General features: G+C 43.1%; 1 protein-coding gene across 3 annotated transcripts in view; it reads left to right on the top strand.

Annotated features, from left to right (window-relative positions):
• LOC123760820 (uncharacterized) overlaps positions 1–19,847 on the top strand; it is a 948,105-nt gene that overhangs the window by 550,954 nt on the left and 377,304 nt on the right. For all 3 annotated transcript variants that reach the window (XM_069328212.1, XM_069328211.1, XM_069328210.1), the window contains one exon: positions 5,993–6,175. In XM_069328212.1, the coding sequence (XP_069184313.1) occupies positions 5,993–6,175 (183 nt within the window). The remainder of the gene's footprint in view (positions 1–5,992; positions 6,176–19,847) is intronic.

The raw sequence follows: 19,847 nt of genomic DNA, 5'->3' as shown, positions 1-19,847 counted from the left end.
GACACAAAAATCAGTATGAAAATTATCTCGGCTGAAGACACTGAAAAACTTCAAGCTGATATTAATAAGGTTTTCGACTGGGCATCAGAAAATAACATGATGTTTAACAGTGATAAATTCCAGGTACGGTAAAAATGAGGACCTGAAACATAATACAGAGTACAAAACACAATCAAATGTACCCATAGTAGGGAAACAGCATGTAAAGGATTTGGGAATAATAATGTCTGACGACCTAACGTTTAAGGAGCATAACCAAGCAAATATTGCGACAGCCAGAAAAATGATAGGATGGATTACGAGAACTCTCAAATCCAGGGATCCCATCACAATGGTTGTACTCTTCAAGTCACTTGTGTTGTCCCGTATTGAGTACTGCTCAGTACTCACTTCCCCCTTCAGAGCAGGAGAGATTGCTGAAATAGAGGGAATACAGAGAACATATACGGCACGCATAGACGCAATAAAACACCTAAATTATTGGGATCGTCTCAAAGCCCTCCAAATGTACTCACTAGAAAGAAGACGAGAGAGATATCAAATAATATACACCTGGAAGATACTGGAGGGCCAAGTACCAAATCTACACAGTAAAATAACAACGTACTGGAGTGAATGATATGGAAGAAAATGCAGAATAGAACCAGTGAAGAGCAGAGGTGCCATAGGCACAATCAGAGAACACTGTATAAACATCAGAGGTCCGCGGTTGTTCAACGTCCTCCCAGCAGGCATAAGAATTATTGCCGGAACAACTGTGGACATCTTCAAGAGGAAACTAGATTTATTCCTCCAAGGAGTGCCGGACCAACTGGGCTGTGGTGTGTATGTGGGCCTTCGGGCCGCTCCAAGCAACAGCCTAGTGGACCAAACTCTCACAAGTTAAGCCTGGCCTCGAGCCGGGCTTGGGGAGTAGAAGAACTCCCAGAACCCCATCAACCAGGTACTCTACTTGTGACATTTCTCCAGTCTGATACATTGGCCCTGATCACTGCCCTCATTTTTCTATCAGTCAGAAAATTTTTCATCCATGTTAGAAGCTAACCTGTCACCCCTCCAATATTTTCCAGTTTCCAGAACAACCTCTTATGTGGAACTCTGTCGAAAACCTTTTTTAGGTCCAGATAAATGCAGTCAACCCAACCATCTCTTTCCTGTAATATCTCTGTTGCTCGATCATAGAAACTGAGTAAATTCGATACACGGGATCTTCCAGATCGAAAACCAAACTGTCTGTCTGATATTATATCATTTCTCTCCAGGTGTTCTACCCATTGAGTTTTATTTTTTTTTTTCAATATTTTAACTATTACACTTGTCAATGATACAAGTCTAATAATTAAGGGGGTCTTCCCTGCTTCCACTTTTGTAGATTGGAACTATGTTAGCTTTTTTCCACACATCAGCTACATCTCCTGTAAACAGGGATGCCTGAAAAATCATTTGAAGTGGAATATTGAGCTCAGGTGCACATTCTCTCAGAACCCATGGTGAAACTCCATCTGGACCAACTGCTTTGTTCTTATTTAGCTTCTTGAGCATTTTTTTCCACTTTGTCTCTAGACACCTCTATGTGCTCTATGTTGTTCTCTGGAATTCTTATTGTATCTGGTTCCCTGAAGATTTCATTTTGCACAAATACACTTTGAAACTTTTCGTTTAATGTTTCACACATTTCCTTTTCATTTTCCATGAATCTATTTCCCATTTTCAACCTCTGAATATTATCCTTTACCTTCAATTTGTTGTTTATGAATTTATAGAATAGACCTGGTTCTGTTTTACATTTGTCTGCAATCCCTTTTTCAAAATTTCTTTCTGCCTCTCTCCTCACTGCCGTGTAGTTGTTTCTCGCATCTTTGTATCGCTGGTATGTTTGGGGGTTTGTCCTCTTCCTGTATTAATTCCATTTTTCTGTCTTTGGGTCTCTGGCCCTCTCGCAATTTCTGTTGAACAAATCCTGTTTCCTAGTTCTGCATCTCGGTTTTGGTATAAATTTTTTAGTGCCTTTATCATATATTTCACAAAACTTGACATACATCTCTTTCACTTCCTTGCGTAGCAACAAGTCTGTCCAATTATATTCACTAAAAATTTTTCTAAGGTTGCCATAATGTCTTCTCCTAAAGTCAGGTTTTTCAATTGCATCAACCTTCATATTTTCTTCCTGGTAACATGTGCAATTAGGTCATTCAGTCTTTTGTTGATGCTACGAATTTTCCAACTGAGAAACAAAATGGTCCTTGTGTCAGCAGCAGCCATCGTCTTGGTGTTGTTCCTCTGTGGGACTGGTGGTCCCATTGTTGTCCTTGTCTCATTTCCACAATGTGTCAATAAGTGACTCTACGACGTAAAGAGCCGCACCAACCTGGCGTTTGGCGTTGTCAGGAACATCTGGTGACATCATCAGTTTCTTGATCACTGAGCAACTTGGGATGGTCCGCGAGGGAATGCTCTCTGTAAGTTGCATGGCATAATTACTGTCACTCAGAATATTATCATTTTCATTTTCGTACTTGGGTTGAGCGCGTTCGTTAAGGTCAATAATCATTTTAATATGTGCTGATGCAGATCGACTTCCTTTTCCAGTTAATGTTTCTGTGTCACTAACACTGCTGTCATCACTGAGTTGACTGACGATGTCGCTTCCACCGCCTCTGTTGTCGCTCTCATCCCTGCCGCCGCCACCGCCGCCGCCGTCACCACCACTGCAGGTACCTTTACCAGCGCGGGCCACAGCTGTGACACATAAGTGTGGAAGCTGCTGTATCTCTTGTGAAGGAGCCCGACGTAGCGTCTCTATAATTTTTGCCATTTCTGCTACCTGTGCATGCAAGGCTGCCAACTGTCCTTCAACTGTTGTCTCAGGCTGTTGTGTGTTGTCAGGGGTGTTGCTGGTACTGTCACCGCCACGGAGTGGGTCAACAGTACTAGAGCTGGCATCAGTAGGCACTCGTTGTGTCTCGGGCACTTGCCTTCTTGTGCCAAGGGAGGCTGGCCGTTTAGTATAGTCTGAGTGCCAGATGGTTACTCTTTCCGTACCACATCTGAAACACTTCAGTGGCGGTTTAGACGGAGCCACAGTTTCAGGTTGTTGCCCTGCTTCTGTTACAGTGTTCTGTTGCTCCTGTTCCTGCTTTCTTTGATCTCTGGTCTTCTTATACGGACAGTTCTTCAGTGGGTGATCACCGGAACAGAGAGCACATTTGGGTGTGGAGCACCAGCAGTGCTTAGCTATGTGGTCACTGCCATAGCACTCGTAACACTCCAAATGGTTCGGCTCCCACACCCTGAGGGGCGCATACACCCCACCAAACCAATACTTTAAGGTGGGGGATCAGGCTTCTCCCAGACTATGACTATTTGATTGGTAGGTTTACCATTTTTGTTCAATCTTCTTGCTTTGTGAACCCCTTCCGCCAGGGAAGGGATAGTGGAGACCGTTGGGTCAGTGCTCTGACCGCAAGGGTCAGAGGCCCATGGGGGCCAGATTACGGTCCCACCCCTCTTCTTGCTGTTTGTTGCCTGAAGCTGATGATGCCCTGTGGTTCTTGCTAGAGAGTCTTACAGTGAGTCCCAGGTACACTGTACAGGTGATGCTGTGTTATTAGCACCAGCAATGCATCAAACAATAATGTTGGTAGGCTTCCCCTAAGGGAGCGGTGGGGGCAGGCTAGCCTGCCTCCAAGCCTCAGGTGCCACTCACTAGTTCACTCTAGGGTTCCTTTGATACTAGTGACTTATGCAATAGTGTTGGAACACTCAGCAGCCCAATAGTATTGTGACCATACCGCCCCCAGCGATCAAAGCACAAGGTTGGGTACTAGGGACTTAACCCCTAGAGGGGAGAGGAGGCGCGCACATTCTCTCAGCCCAAGGCCTGGCCAGCGAGAGTCTTCTGACTGTGTGTGGCCACCTTTTTATTGACTGCACTCACCCTAACAGCTTAGTGGTTTGCTATGGTGAACACAAATGTAGATATTTATATATATAACGTGTATATAGAGTGTAATAACAGCAATGGGAGTAGGTTGGGAGCCACCATTTTGGTGAGGGAGGTGCGTCGTCTGCACGACTTATCATGTTGTTTACTGGTGGCCACTATGGTCTTTGGCCACCATACCAGCTTATTTGTACAGGTATGGTGAATAAAACAGGTAGATACTTATATATAATGTGTGTGTATATAGCGTAATAACACCACAAATAGTATTGTTGGAGGAGAAATATTAGTGCGTCTGGCCTTGAGGGCGGCCGCCACCAGCTGACTGTGTGAGTAGCTATGTCTTTGTACCTTTACCCACCATACAAGCTTAGATGTACAGTTATGGTGAGCAAAACATGTAAATACTTATATATAATATCTGTGTATAGTGAATAAAAAAAAACAGTATTGTGGGAGGAGAATGAGGGTGAGTGAGGTGTTGTTGAGGAAGGGAGTGGCTGGCTGGTGTGTGGCGGTCACTCCTCATTGCATTTTGACTCACAATACCAACTTAGTGGTTTGTTATGGTGAGCAAAACATGCAGATACTTATATTTAACCTGTGTATATAGTGTAATAACAGCAAAACTATTTGTTTATTGTTTTATGAACATAATAATTGAATCACTAATATGCACACAATAATTTTGATTACAGCGATGGTTCACACATTTTATTATATACATATATCACAATTCGCTCTATTGAATAATATTACTGCAAAAAACTAAGAAAAAATCAATCAGAGACATTTAAGTAATTAGGTAATAATATATTTGTGGCAAGTGCCCCCGACAGCTCGAGCGGAGTAGACCTCGTCTGGCGAAGGCTCTGTCAACGCTCCTTTTTTGCCAGACTTCCCTACCCTATTGCGACTAAAATATACCACCTACGATTTTTTTGTTTTTTTTTTCCGTGATCAGGGAACGAAAATGAACACTTCTATAAGACGAAAGAATTTTTTGAATTTTTTGTTGTTGTTGTGCCTTTGGGTGTTAAATCCATTTGGGCCCCTAGCGGTTTGAGGGTTAATGATACAGGTCTATAATTTAGAGGGTCATTTCTGCTACCATTTTTGTAGAATGGAACTATATTTGCCTTTTTCTGTATATGAGTTAGTTTATGTGCTGGGATCACTATACTATAAAGATAGATAAAGTCTACCAAAGAGAGAGAACAAATATATGTACCTTGTTGCCCAACACAAGGCTGCTATTGGGACAGTGTCCAACTCTGGCCCCGGACATCGCTCGGTGCCCTTGCTCAAATCTCTGAATGTGTTAGATATTGGGTCACTGCACATTCTCTCTTGTGTGTTGTACATATGTAGGGCGCTGAACTGTAATGCCAATCCTGACCTCAAAAGCTTCATTGAAGGTTGTAACAGAACCCATGAGCACCACACCAGAAATAAATACAGTTTTGATATTCCTAGAGTACGACTTAATCAAACTAGAAATGCTCTACAAATCAAGGGACCCAGAATGTGGAATGACCTTCCCAACCATGTTAAAGACTGTACCTCTCTCAACCAGTTTAAGATAAAAACTAAACACTACCTAATAAATTCCCTGTAACCTACCTCACTCCTCTATTGTCAACCCATGTCTGTAATTTTTTTTTGTTTAATCAACACTGTTTGTCAACCTATTGTATTTGTGCTGCTTTTTCAGTCATGTTCCCCTTTTTTTTTTATCTTTATTTGTATTTGTTCTCAACACTTTTTATTCTTTATGCTCAATTAGTATTAAGTTCTAGATATTAATGTTTTTCTTGCCCGAAACGCATTGCGTAATAGTGGCTTTAGGCATTGTATGTACTAGCTCTATCTATATATCAATCCATTAATGTAACATCACTTGTATGTATGTATGTACCTTACCTGAATAAACATATATAATTTTTTGAGGTAAACTGAACATTTTCATATAAATAATATATTATATAATTTTTGTCTTTTATTAGATTAGTTAATAATTATGAACACTTACAGTTATAACATTTTCAGCGGGGAGCTATGGTGGGTGTGAGTTCCCATCGTGGGTTAGCAGCCATAGGCGATGGCACGCACTGGACCGTGGAGCATCTTACTCTGTGGGCCATCACAATACCACACTACGGTTACATCATGCCCATAACTCAAGAACACAACCGACACAACTTGGAATTATTCAGGAAGAAGAGGAAGAAGGTATGTTAATGTATTCATCAAATTTGTATTTAATTTACTGAATAGCAAGGTATGCAGACATGGTAGGAAAAGGGAGCTTTACAAGTGCAATTAAAAGGGTTCAAATTCTAATTAGGATGGAAAATTTGACCCTATTCCTTTACTCTGTTTGCCCTCTTCATCCAGCAGTAATCTGGCACTTATCTGAAAACTTATTGACAGATCATATTCTGAGGAAACATCTTGTTTTTACTTTATTTTCGTGCTGCATGTGCCTAGGGCTATCTTCCCTAGATGCCCTGTAAGTATTGCCCTTGGGGCTTGGGGCCACCTTCCACAAGTCACCTAGGATTCTACCTCCACTGTGTCTTTTACTGCTTGGTACTGGGCCGCCCTTGGAGTCAGCTGGGGTTTTGTTGCCCTGGTTTGTCTCTGGGTAAGTGGTAGTTTTCATCACTGGTAGGGACGCGGGGTACCGCACAGCTAGTTTTCACCATTAACAGCGGCCTGGGTATCTGTTCCGCCTGGGTACATTGTCCTCTTGCTGGGTTTTTCTTTTGTTTTTGTTTTTGCCTGGATGGGGGAAGTCTGCCTTTATGGTCCCCCTTTACTGTTCTAGGTGTTTATATTTCACTATTTTCTGTTGGTGGTACTCCCTGCTTGGCCCCGATGAGTGGACACATCCCCCGGGGGTTCAGCTTTTAGAAGTTTGTTTGGTAGATTTGGGTGCCGGTTCGCAGTACCCTGCCTGGGCTTCCCTTAGCGTGTATCCAAGGCTAAGGGCCCTGGGAAACACCACGGGGACTCTGTGGTCATATGGGTGTGTCTCCGGAGTCCCCCCCTCACATCCTGCGAGTTTGACAGTTGCTCTGTCCCCTTGTCTCAGGGTGACACTCATCGGTTTGTGCCTCCACCATGCTGCCTGTTGGGTCATTGTTTCTTCTGACCGGGAGTCATGCGACAGGTGTTGTTGGTACGTGCTCTTATTCACCCAGGCCAATGGTCATGATAATCAGGTGCAGGCGGCTGCAGCGTTGCTTGCTAGGTGTAGGTTGCTGCAACGCTCTTGGTTGTTTGCGGCCCTGGATGCCCTGAGGCTGCCCTATTTTGGTTGTTGGGGTCCAGACTTGGGGGTGGGGGGGTAGCTTCAGCTCTGGCTCCTTCTGCTCCTCATCCTTCCCCTTCTGTTCTACACACTTCATCCCTTGCTTCCGGCTCCGAACCGTAGGCGGGTTTCGAGGTTGGAGCGGGGTTTGGTTGGGTTGAGACTCGGGTGGTCTTTGGGGATTTTCCTCTTCCAGGGTGGCGGCGGAGGCATTCGAGTCAGTTCCTCTAGCCATGCCGTATGGGTCTGACCAGTGGGCTCCCTTCCTTAGTGTTTGTACAGCTGCCCCGGCTTTTCCTTGTCAAGCTGGGGCTTTGGGGGTGTGGCTCGGCCCCGGGTCTTGCCACAGAGGTTCCCAGGGTTGGGGAAGGGTTGCCTGGGGGGCCCTCAGTCCCGTTTGCCCCTCTTGGGTCTTTGTACCCTTGGTGAGGGGCTGGCAGTTCCTCAGAGTGGTGGTGTTCCTTCCCCTTCTGTGTTCATGTTGGTTTCGGGTATACCCCTCCCTGGATTCGGTTCCGTGTTCCTTTAGGTTCATCAGTCCTGTAGTCCCTGGGGGTGTGTTTCGCCCCCTTTTCCTTACCCTTTTCGTTCTTACGTCGTGATACTATTACCTTCGTATCGAGGTCCCTGCGTGTTCCTTGATCAGGGGTGTATTTTTGTCCATATGTACCTCCGTACGTGTGTGCTTGTTGCAATTCTTGTTGGTTCGTGTGTGTCTCTTTGTACCTTTCAATATTTTTGGAACGTTTGTTGACTTTCGATGTTATTTCCCTCTGGTCTTTTGTCGGCCTCGTTGGTTACCTTCCGTCCTCTGTCTTCTTTCGCTTCGGTTTTGCCTTGTTTTGTTTTCACATCGTCTCTACTTCCAGTACGTAACCTCGTCTTTGTTACGTACGCCTTCCTGGTGTTTGTACGATCTGTGTATACGATGTATCTGTATGTTATGCGTATGTACGATATGTGTGTCCACCTGGTGTATGAGCCACGCTACCCGGTGGACAGGTGGTGTGTTTCGTACCTCGCGCGCTGGGGATAGGGTGTGCGTTTTGTTTATGGGCGGTATGCTCGTGTGATCCGCGTCGTCGTAGCCCTCTGGATGCTGCGGGTGTTCTGGATTTTACATATGTGAGTGTCACTTCGTTCTTTCCTCAGCTTCTGGGTGTGGGATGGCTCGGAGTGGTGCCTTCTCCTCCCCCTCTGTACTCCTCCTCGTTTTCTGCGGGGCGCGTGCCTTTGGACGTATTTCTCCTTAGACTTCCAACTTTTATTCAGGTAATGATACATACAATGCCTACTGCCTCTAGTATGCTTGTTGTTCGAGAGCACCACTAGCGATGCTCCTAGTGTGTTACTTGGCTCGCCTGTGTTGTGGCACGGTCGTGTGTCTGCTCTGCAGGTGAGATTGTTATGTCTGGCACCTCCGTCAGCCAGGTGCTGGTTCTCGACTTTTGATGGGGTATTTGCCTAGTTGTGCTTGTGGGGGGTTGAGCTCTGGCTCTTTGGCCCCACCTCTCTCCTGTCAGTCGATGGTTGTGCAGTTTCCAGAGCCTCCTGGGCTCTGTCTTATCTGTGTTTGCTCCTGTGGGTGGAATCTGCCTCCACCATGTAGTTTCCTAGTGCTTTCCGCTTCCTATCTCTTCTGCCATTGCTCAGGTTCTTTTTCATGTCTGTGGCTCCTTTGGGTACTCAGCTTCCTCCTGTGTCCCCTAGTGCATACGAACATACATACATAAGACCAAAGGTAACTGCAGAGGGCCTGTTGGCTCATACGAGGCAGCTCCTATTTATTACCACCCAATCCCACTCATGTATATGTCCAACCCACGCTTTAAACAATCGAGGGACCCCACCTCCACCACGATACGAGGTAATTGGTTCCACTAATCAACAAACCTGTTACTGTACAAGTGTTTGCTCAAGTTTTTCCTAAATCTAATTTTATCCAATTTATACCCATTGTTTCATGTACAAAACGTGCCACAAGGGTGGTATGTGCCACCCTTGGTCCCTGCTCCATTCTTGTTTACTCTCTCTTCCTTGCATGGCAGGGTTGCATCGATGGCTCCTAACAGGGGTGTTTGGTGTGGTATGTTGTTTGGTCACCTTGTGTGTGTCTTTAGTGACTTTCCTTGTCCATGTATCTTGTTCTTTGTTGTCCTGTGGGGCTCTGCCCCGCATTTCGGTGCTTTTAGTCTCATTTGTCGGCACCTGGGTCTTTACCCTATCTGGACACTCATTCCTTGCCTATCTTCGGTGCCTGACTGCACCCTGCTGTCCATTAGGTCCCTCAGGTGTGTACGCCCTCAGCTACACATTTTGTGGTTTCTCGTGTGCATTACTTCCCGGCCACTCCTTGGTCCGTATTCGGGGTTTTCCTTGCCTATTTCCGTTTTTCCTCCTCCTATGCTACACTTGTCTGTGTATCTGGGTCGGTGCTTATTATCCTGGTGTTGGGTGCTCGGGTGGGCCTCTGTCCATGTTCAGTTCCCTGCTTTTGGACTTCTCCAGTGTTCCGTTTTGGCACTGAGTTCCTACGATTTTTCTCTGTGACTTGCTGCAGGCTTCTGTGTTGCACTGTCTGTGGGGGGGGGGGGGGGGTTGTAGACTTTCGGTCCGCCGCTTCTGCCTTATTGGTTCCTTTTCTTGGTACCGGTTGCTGGGTTGCAGTTCTGGCTCCGGTTTTTCTTTGTTCCTTTCCAGAAAGTGTGTGTTTGCTTTCCTGCGGTTCACATCCTGCATAGTTCTCCTCTTGGATGTCTCAGGGACACATGCATCATTCTTCCCTGCTGGAGCTGGTTATGTTGCTCCTTTGGGTTGTGGAGTCGCTGTTTTTCGATTTGCGTTTTCGATCGTGGTGCTCATTTCTCGTCGTTTGTGTCGGCACTGGTGGGTTCGTTGTTGGTTTCCCACCTGCGTGCTTCATCTCAGGGGCAGTGTGTGGTTTTCCTGGTGGTCATTCCGGTTTTCCTATCACTGTGAAGGGTCCTTTGGTCTCTAATAGGGTTGGCTTGTCTTCCCTTCGGGGTTTCCGGGACCGTCGTCTGGGACTGTGTCCTGTCACCTCATATTGGGTGGTGCTGGCGGAGCCGCTCCAGCTTGCGTTCGGTGTTGCAGTTCCTGATGCTCCATTCTGCTTGCTGTCCTGGGGGTTGTTTCACCTCCGCCCTGCTCTTGAGTTCTGGTGCCGTCCTTGTCGTTGGCCTGGGTGGTCTATTTTCTTCCCGTTTTGGTCCTTGGGTTGCTGCTTGGTTGGTTGGGCTGCGGGGAGGTGCTTCCTTTGTTGTTCGGTTGCAGTTTTTTTGCTGTTCTCTGCGCGTCTTGGCCTCTGGGGTCGTGGACGCATTTTGGTCGTTCACATTCCCTTCTTCCCTCGTTCCTGTTTGGGGTTTTGGGTCTGCAGGGTCTTTGTTTCGTCTGTGGTCTTGTTTTTTTAGGTTAGGGCACCTACCTTACCTTACCTTACCTTGAGGTGCTTCCGGGGCTTAGCGTCCCCGCGGCCTGGTCGTCGACCAGGCCTCCTGGTTGTCGGACTGATCAACCAGGCTGTTGGACGCGGCTGCTCGCAGCCTGACGTATGAGTCACAGCCTGGTTGATCAGGTATCCTTTGGAGGTGCTTATCCAGTTCTCTCTTGAACACTGTGAGGGGTCGGCCAGTTATGCCCCTTATGTGTAGTGGAAGCGTGTTGAACAGTCTCGGGCCCCTGATGTTGATAGAGTTCTCTCTCAGAGTACCAGTTGCACCTCTGTTTTCAACGGGGGTATTCTGCACATCCTGCCATGTCTTCTGGTCTCATGTGATGTTATTTCTGTGTGCAGGTTTGGGACCAGCCCCTCTAATATTTTCCACGTGTAAATTATTATGTACCTCTCCCGCCTGCGCTCAAGGGAGTACAGTTTTAGGCTCTTTAGTCGGTCCCAATAGTTTAGATGTTTTACTGAGTGGATTCTAGCAGTAAAGGATCTCTGCACGCTCTCCAGGTCAGCAATTTCTCCAGCTTTGAAAGGTGCTGTCATTGTGCAGCAGTACTCTACTCTAGAGAGCACAAGCGTTTTGAAAAGTATCATCATCGGTATAGCATCTCTAGTGTGAAAAGTTCTTGTTATCCAACCTGTCATTTTTCTTGCAGTTGTGATGGCTACTTTATTGTGTTCTTTAAAGGTAAGGTCTTCCGACATGAGTACACCCAGATCCTTTACATTGCCTTTACGTTCTATGTTATGATTTGTCTGAGTTTTGTACGTGGTTTCCGTTTTTATATTTTCATTTTTTCCATAGCGCATGAGCTGGAACTTATCTTCGTTAAACACCATATTATTTTCTGTAGCCCATAGAAAGACCTGATCTACATCTGACTGGAGGTTCGCCGTGTCCTCTATGTTGCCTACTCTCATGAAGATCCTAGTGTCATCTGCAAAGGATGATACAGTGCTATAGGTTGTGTTCTTGTCCATGTCCGAAATGAGGATGAGAAAAAGTACTGGAGCAAGTACAGTACCCTGGGGGACTGAGCTCTTCACGGTTGATGGGCTGGATTTTATTTTGTTGACTATTACACATTGGGTTCTGTTAGTCAGGAAATTGTAGATCCATCTGCCTATTTTTCCGGTAATTCCTTTTGAACGCATTTTATGTGCAATAACACCATCGGTCACATTTATCAAAAGCTTTTGCGAAATCTGTGTAAATTACATCCGCGTTATGTTTGTCTTCCATAGCATCTAATGCCATATCATAGTGGTCCAGCAACTGCGACAGGCAAGAGCGCCCTGTTCTGAAACCATGTTGTCCGGGGTTGTGGAGTTGCTGTGATTCCATGTATTTTGTGATTTTACTTCTTAGCACTCTCTCAAAAATTTTTATGATGTGCGATGTTAGCGCTATCGGTCTGTAATTTTTTGCCTCTGCCTTATTTCCTCCTTTATGAAGTGGTGCTATCTCTGCTGTTTTTAGTATACAAGGTATCAGGAATAACGCCAGTATCTAGGCTTTGTCTCCACAGAATGTGGAGGGCCTGCGATAGTGGTTTTTTACAGTTCTTTATGAATATGGAGTTCCAAGAATCCGGGCCTGGTGAAGAGTGCATAGGCATACTGTTTATGGCTTCTTCAAAATCCAGTGGGGATAGGGTGACGTCTGATATATGATTTGATGTTGGTATCGTATCCATGAAAAATTCATTTGGGTTATCAATCTTTAGTGTGTTTAATGGCTTGCTGAAAACAGAGTCGTACTGCGTCCTCAGTAGCTCACTCATTTCTTTGTTGTCATCGGTGAAAGTTCCATCTCCCTTTCGCAGGGGCCCGATACTAGATGTGGTTTTTGATCTTGATTTTGCATAGGAGAAAAAAATATTTCGGATTTCTTTCTATTTCACTGATGACCTTTTGCTCTCTTTGCCTCTCCTGGGTTTTGTATGATTCTTGTAGCTTCCGTTCAATTGTTTCTATTTCTCTACCTAACCTTCTTCGCTGTTCTTGAGATAGGGTGCGACTCTCAAGTTGTTCCGCGATTCGTTTTCTTCGCCTATATAGGGAACGACGTTCCCGTTCCAATCTGCATCTCTTCCTCTTTTTTCTTAGAGGTATGCGGTTTGAACATATTTCTAGTGCTACTAAGCTTATTTTTTCCACGCACTGGTTCAGGTTTGCATTTTTTAGCTGTTCTTCCCAGTTTATTTCTGTGAAGTCCTGGTTTATTTGCTCCCAGTTTATCTGTTTATTATTGAAGTTGAATTTGCTGAAATCTCCTCCACTGGGTATCTGGACTGCTTTTGAAGGTCTACTCCCCATGGTTGTCATAACTTCAATTAAGTTGTGATCTGAGTAACAGGTATTTGTAATCATTATGTTCCTGATCAATTCATCATTATTAGTGAAAATGAGGTCCAGCGTGTTCTCCTTCCTAGTTGGTTCTACTATTTGCTGGTTTAAGGCAAACCTGTCGCACATCCGTAGCAGGTCATTTGCATGTGCCTGTTCATTTAGGCTACTTCCTGGTATTCTTTCTGATATTACTGTATTAGCCAGGTGCTTCCATTTCAGGTGCCGTAGGTTGAAGTCCCCAAGCAGGATGATGTTCGGAGCTGGATTTGTGAGGTTTTCCAAGCAGTGTTCTATTTTCATTAGTTGGTCTTTAAACTGCTGAGGGTTTGCCTCCGGTGACTTATATACAAGGACAATAACTACATTTAAAATCTCTATTTTGATTATCAGCACTTCCACCATATCATTTGAGGTGTTTAGCAGCTCAGTACAGATGAGTGTGTCTTTGATGTAGAGGCTGACCCCACCCTGAAGCCGGTGTTTCCTATCACATCTGAAAAGATTGTACTCTGAGATCCATATTTCACCATCATGGTAGTCCTTTGTGTGGGTTTCTGTTAGGGCTCTTCCAGAAATCCAGCGTTGAATATAATGAAACCCCATTTTCTGGGTGAGTCCCAGAGGCTCCCCGGCATCCCTCCATCTCTCCTGTCAGCTGCGTTTTTCACGTATTTTGACATCCAGCCTAAGAACTGCCAGTTGGACTGCCGGCACGGAGGGTCTGGGGTTCCCCCTTCCTCCTCCTGGAGAGGAGGGTTGCGCAGATGGTGGCGTGGTGACGTGATGACGTCATGCTAGTTTGATAATTTTGTTTGGGGAGTTCTGCCCACTCGTTCGGCTTTAAGTAGCAATATTTTCACCAGAATAGGGGTTTGTTTTGGGCGCCTACCTTTCTGGGTGCCTATCCCGGTCGATGGCAGACATAGAATGCTCCAAACCACAAGAGGGTTTCTATAGGCCATTGCTCCTCATGCCTCTCTGAGGGGACCAGGTTCTGGCTCGTGGTCCCCGGTATGCAAGAACTCTTAGCACTTTGACTGATGCCAGAAAGTTATACATATCCATTCAGCCTGGATAGCTCTGGGGAGCCTCCGGGATTCACCCAGAAAATGGCATTTCATTACAATCAACGCTGTTTTTTTTTGTTTTACCTGTTTTATATATAATGTTTTTTTTTTACCAGAATTTTCCTGAGGGCTACCATTTCTCTATTGGCCTCAATGAAGACAGGAAGCCAGCAACTTGTCAAAGGTTCCCACATGTGTCCTAATTCAGGAGATTTTATCAACCTGAATTTAAAAATTCAGCTGTTTTGGCATTTTCAGTTTTGGGTGGAAAGGAGTTGGAGGTACCATGTGTTAATAACCCTATGGATGAATGTCCTTTTTTTTCGATCCTACATCGTGGCTTGTTGGGCTTGAAACCATTACTCCTTTATTGTGTTACATAATGATGAATGTTACTCAACATCGAGCAGGAGGGTGTGTGTTGGGTTTCAGAGCTCCATTGTTAGAGTCTGATTTTTTGGGTGATAAGAGCGAGATACTGGTGCTAAGTGGCAGACAAATGCATAAAGTGTTCAAGCGGTGTTAGAGTATGTAATTATTGTTGGAGGCGATATACAAGTGGCAAAAGGAGCCATCAGTCTGAAAGATTTTCCAGCATGGTGGGTGAGAGCTTCAACCAAAAGCATTTTGAGAGGTTATCTTGAGGTTATCTTGAGATGATTTCGGGGCTTTTTAGTGTCCCAGCGGCCCGGTCCTCGACCAGGCCTCCACCCCTAGGAAGCAACCCGTGACAGCTGAGTAACACCCAGGTACCTATTTTACTGCTAGGTAACAGGGGCATAGGGTGAAAGAAACTCTGCCCATTGTTTCTTGCCGGCGCCTGGGATCGAACCCAGGACCGCAGGATCACAAGTCCAGCGTGCTGTTCGCTCGGCCGACCGGCTCCCCATCATCCCTAGTATTTGCAGCTAAGTGGATTACGTGTGTAGTATTATCCATATAAAAGTGGATTTTTATATGGCACTAAACATATATATATATATATACATATATATATATATATATATATATATATATATATATATATATATATATATATATATATATATATATATTGTACCTAGTAGCCAGAATGTCGTACTCGGCCTACTATACAAGGCCCGATTTGCCTAATAAGCCAAGTTTTCCTGAATTTATATATTTTTCAATATTTTTTTTGTTATGAAATGATAAACCTATCTCTCATTATGTATGAGTAAATTTTTTTTAAATTTGAGTTTAAGCTAACGTAGATATATGAACGAACCTAACCAACCCTACCTAACCTAAACCTAACTTATCTTAACTTAACACTTTCGCGCTCTCGGCGCTCAAAAAAAAAACAATACCCCAGATGCTTTCGGCACTTCGCGCGCCTACGCGGTAAGACCGAAAAGTGTACACTCTTTTGACTGTCCTGACAATAATTGAAGGCGCACGTATTTAAATTTGGTATCACTGTGTTCGCAATGAAATTGTCTATAAGAGCATACCTATAAAATGCCGCCCAAGCATAAGGAGTATCAACACCAAATAAAAAACTATGCAGATCACTCGCCGAGAGCGCCAAACAGCAACAAAATGTTTCCACTCTCTTAATGGTTGCGAAGCCTACAGTTGTCCTACATCGCTAATTTTGATATCATTGGAATCGCAATAAAATTCTCTACATGGACATATGCATATGAATGTTTAATATAGGTAATTGCCCACCCGCAAGAGTGTGTGAAGTGGAGAGTAGTTAGCCGCGAGCGCACTGGCGAAAACACAGGGGGGAAATCATGCTTGGAAAGTTTATACGTTTCCTGACCCAACTTTTCTATGTACGTATTTTTTTTTTATACCAATGTGTTCGCAATAAAATTTTCTATAAGATGAACTGTATAACATTTGTACAAAGCATGTGTAAGAGAAGCGCCAAATATAGAACCACGTCGCTCAGTATGCGTTCGCGGCAGAAATGAACGCATTGTTTTCGTTCGTTTGATGTTTGTCATGTTTATACTTGTTGAAACATTTTATAATTTGTATGACAGTGATCGCAGTAAAATTCCCTACACAGACATATACATAACACATACAAATATTTCCCACGTGTTGGATATATCAACGGCTAAAGGGAACCCACTGCCACACGCTCGCCACACCCCCAAACATACTTTGTGTATTTTTTTTTTTACTCATAGAAGTTTATGTGATATAATATTCATTCTGGTACCAAACCATTCGCAAATAAATTCTCTACAAAACAAAAGTATCCCCATCCATTTCGGTTAAAAAATGGAATTTATAGAAATATTTTTTCGATGGACGAGAAAAGTAGGCTGTTATGCGGAATCGTAAGAGAAAACGGTGACGAGTTATCTCTAATCTAAAGCGCGAAAGTGTTAACCTAAACTAACACAATTAAGTCAATAATTTATGGTCTAAATATAATATAATAATAATAATTCAAATAAACCAGTTGGAAACAATTTATGGAAAATAAAGAAAATAAAAAATCACTCGGCCTATTAGGTAAATCGGGTCTTGCATAGTAGGTCGAGAAGTGCATTCTGGCTACTAGGTACGACATTATATATATATATATATATATATATATATATATATATATATATATATATATATATATATATATATATATATATATATATATATATATATATATATATATATCCGAATACCTGTATATATATATCCGAATACACGTGTATTTGCGGCGAGGCAGAGGCCGACAGATACGGTCGGCATGGCCTTCTCTGCCAAAGGACAGGAGGATGGCATGCAAGACACGGCGAGGTCAATGACATTATTAAGAGAAGCCTTACTACAGCCGGTTGTCCAGCAGAGAGAGAGCCCCGTTACCTACTGTCCCGCAACTCTGATGAGCCTGTCGGTCGCCCAGACGGAATCACGGTGAAACCCTGGAAGAATGGTAGACAGTTGGTGTGGGACTACACATGCGTTTCAACTTTAGCCAATACCTATGTTGACTTCAGTGCTACACAAGCAGGAGGAGCGGCCAATCACCGGAAGCGGCCAAGTCACGTAAATACAGAGACCTTGAGCACCACTACAATTTTGTCCCCATTGCCTCAGAGACACTTGGTGCCTGGGGTAAAAGAGTTGCTAGCTTTTTGAAGGAGTTGGGGTCTAAGCTAAGCGAAACAACTAGAGACCCTAGAGCTGCCAGTTTTCTTTTTCAGCGCCTTAGTGTGGCAATCCAGAGAGGAAATGCTCACTGCATCCATGGTTCCTGCCCGCCATCTGAGGAGCTGGAAGAGCTGTACAACTTGTGACAAGCAGCCTTGCACCCTGCATGTAATCAATATTGTAACTTTTTTTGTGTAATGACATTTTCAAATAAAGTTAGATAAATATACACACATACCAAAAGAATAGGGGTGGTAGGAGAAGAAAATATCAAAGTGTTCAGTGAGGATCCACAAGGTCTTCTCTGAGTACTCTTTATTTTCTTCTCCAAAGCTATGGGTCCCTACACTTGCACCAGAGGTGGTACCCCTTCTAGGCTAAAAAATATATATATATATATATATATATATATATATATATATATATATATATATATATATATATATATGTCGTACCTAGTTGCCAGAACGCACTTCTCGGCCTACTATGCAAGGCTCGATTTGCCTAATAAGCCAAGTTTTCTTGAAATAATTGTTTTTCGACTACCTAACCTAACCTAACCTAACTTTTTCGGCTACCTAACCTAACCTAACCTATAAAGATAGGTTAGGTTAGGTAGGGTTGGTTAGGTTCGGTCATATGTCTACGTTAATTTTAACTCCAATAAAAAAAATTGACCTCATACATAATGAATTGGGTAGCTTTATCATTTCATAAGAAAAAAATTAGAGAAAATATATTAATTCATGAAAACTTGGCTTATTAGGCAAATCGGGCCTTGCATAGTAGGCCGAGAAGTGCATTCTGGCTGCTAGGTACGACATATATATATATATATACACAATGGCACCTCGATTTGCAATAATTTCGAGTTACGATGTAAATTTCATCGAAAAATGCGACTCGACATATGATGGTGTTGTCGATTTCCGATATTTGTTGGTACACATTCGGGTCGACTGAGCGTGTGGTTCCTAGTCACGCGGCCGACCTGCCTCAGTTTACTACAGCTGCCCGCTTAGTGACGACCGTGCCTATAAGAAGTTCCGCTTTTGTGGTGATTTTTTGCATTTTGAACATTAGAGTAATTATTATATATCACGCCATGAGTCCCAGGAAAGTCAGTGGTAAGGCTCAACATATGAAAACCCATGTAAGGATAACGATAGAGCAGAAACAAGAGTACAGAATGTCTCTTCCTCGACATTTAAGAAAATGTGTGCAGCAAGGGAAGAATTGCAAACCTTTGCGGAAACGACTCGCCCAAAACAAGCTGTAGTAGGTCGTTGCCTTAACCTATTCAATGACACTGCATCAATACAGACAAATGTTAAAACGAAGGGAAAAATAAATGTCTCTTGACAAGTTTGTAGCGAGACAAACAAGCACTGAACCACAACCTGGTCCTAGTGGTATTCAGGCAAAACGTAGGAGAGAGAGTACCCCAGAGAAAACATCACTGCCTGATGTGATAATGGAAGGGGACTCCCATTCCAAACAGTAACAACTCTCCTCCTCCCTCCTCATCACCATCTTCCATATGCCATCAAGAGCCCTCCATAGAGGTAAGAGAAACTTTGGAACTGTATTGTAGTTAGAAAATAAACATTGTATTCAGTACAAAATGTATTTGTATGTTAATATTTTGTAGGGTGTGGGATGGATTAATTCAATTCCCTTTATTTCTTATGGGAAAAATCGCTTTGACATACGATATTTCGACTTAGGAACCGTCTCTGGGAACGGATTAGCATCGTAGGTCGAGGCCCCCATTGTATATATGTTGTACCTAGTAGCGAGAAAACAGTACTTGGCCTACTATGCAAGGCCCAATTTGCTTAATAAGCCAAGTTTTCCTGAATATATATATTTTTCTAATTTTTTTCTTCTTAAATGATAAAGCTATACATTTCATTATGTATGAGTTCATTTCGTTAAATTTGAATTAAAACTAACGTAAATATTTCACTGAACCTAACCTACCCTACCTAATCTAACTTATCTTAACCTAATCTAAAGTAACATAACTAAGTCAATAATTGATGTTCTAAATGTAATATAATAATAATAATAATGCCCGAAACGCTTTGCATAATAGTAGGCTTTAGGCATTGTATGTACTAGCTCTATCTATAAGTCCACCAATCTTTGTAAAAATTTCTTGGATGTATGTACCTTACCTAAATAAACATTTATGTATATTTATTTATTATTATTTATTTAATTCAAATAAACCAATTGGAAACAATTTGTTGAAAATAAAGAAAATCACTCAGCTTATTAGGCAAATTGGGCCTAGCATTCTAGGCCGAGAGGTGCATTCGGGCTACTAGGTACAACAATATACATATATATATATATATATATATATATATATATATATATATATATATATATATATATATATATATATATATATATATATATATATATATATATATATATATATATATATATATATCGTACCTAGTAGCCAGAACGCACTTCTCAGCCTACTATGCAAGGCCCTGATTTGCCTAATAAGCCAAGTTATCCTAAATTAATATATTTTCTCTAATTTTTTTC

The sequence above is a fragment of the Procambarus clarkii genome, chromosome 21, assembly GCF_040958095.1.
Source record: "Procambarus clarkii isolate CNS0578487 chromosome 21, FALCON_Pclarkii_2.0, whole genome shotgun sequence".
Lineage (NCBI taxonomy): Eukaryota > Metazoa > Arthropoda > Malacostraca > Decapoda > Cambaridae > Procambarus > Procambarus clarkii.
Note: the sequence above shows the minus strand (reverse complement) of the source record. Positions and strands in the feature narration are given on the sequence as shown.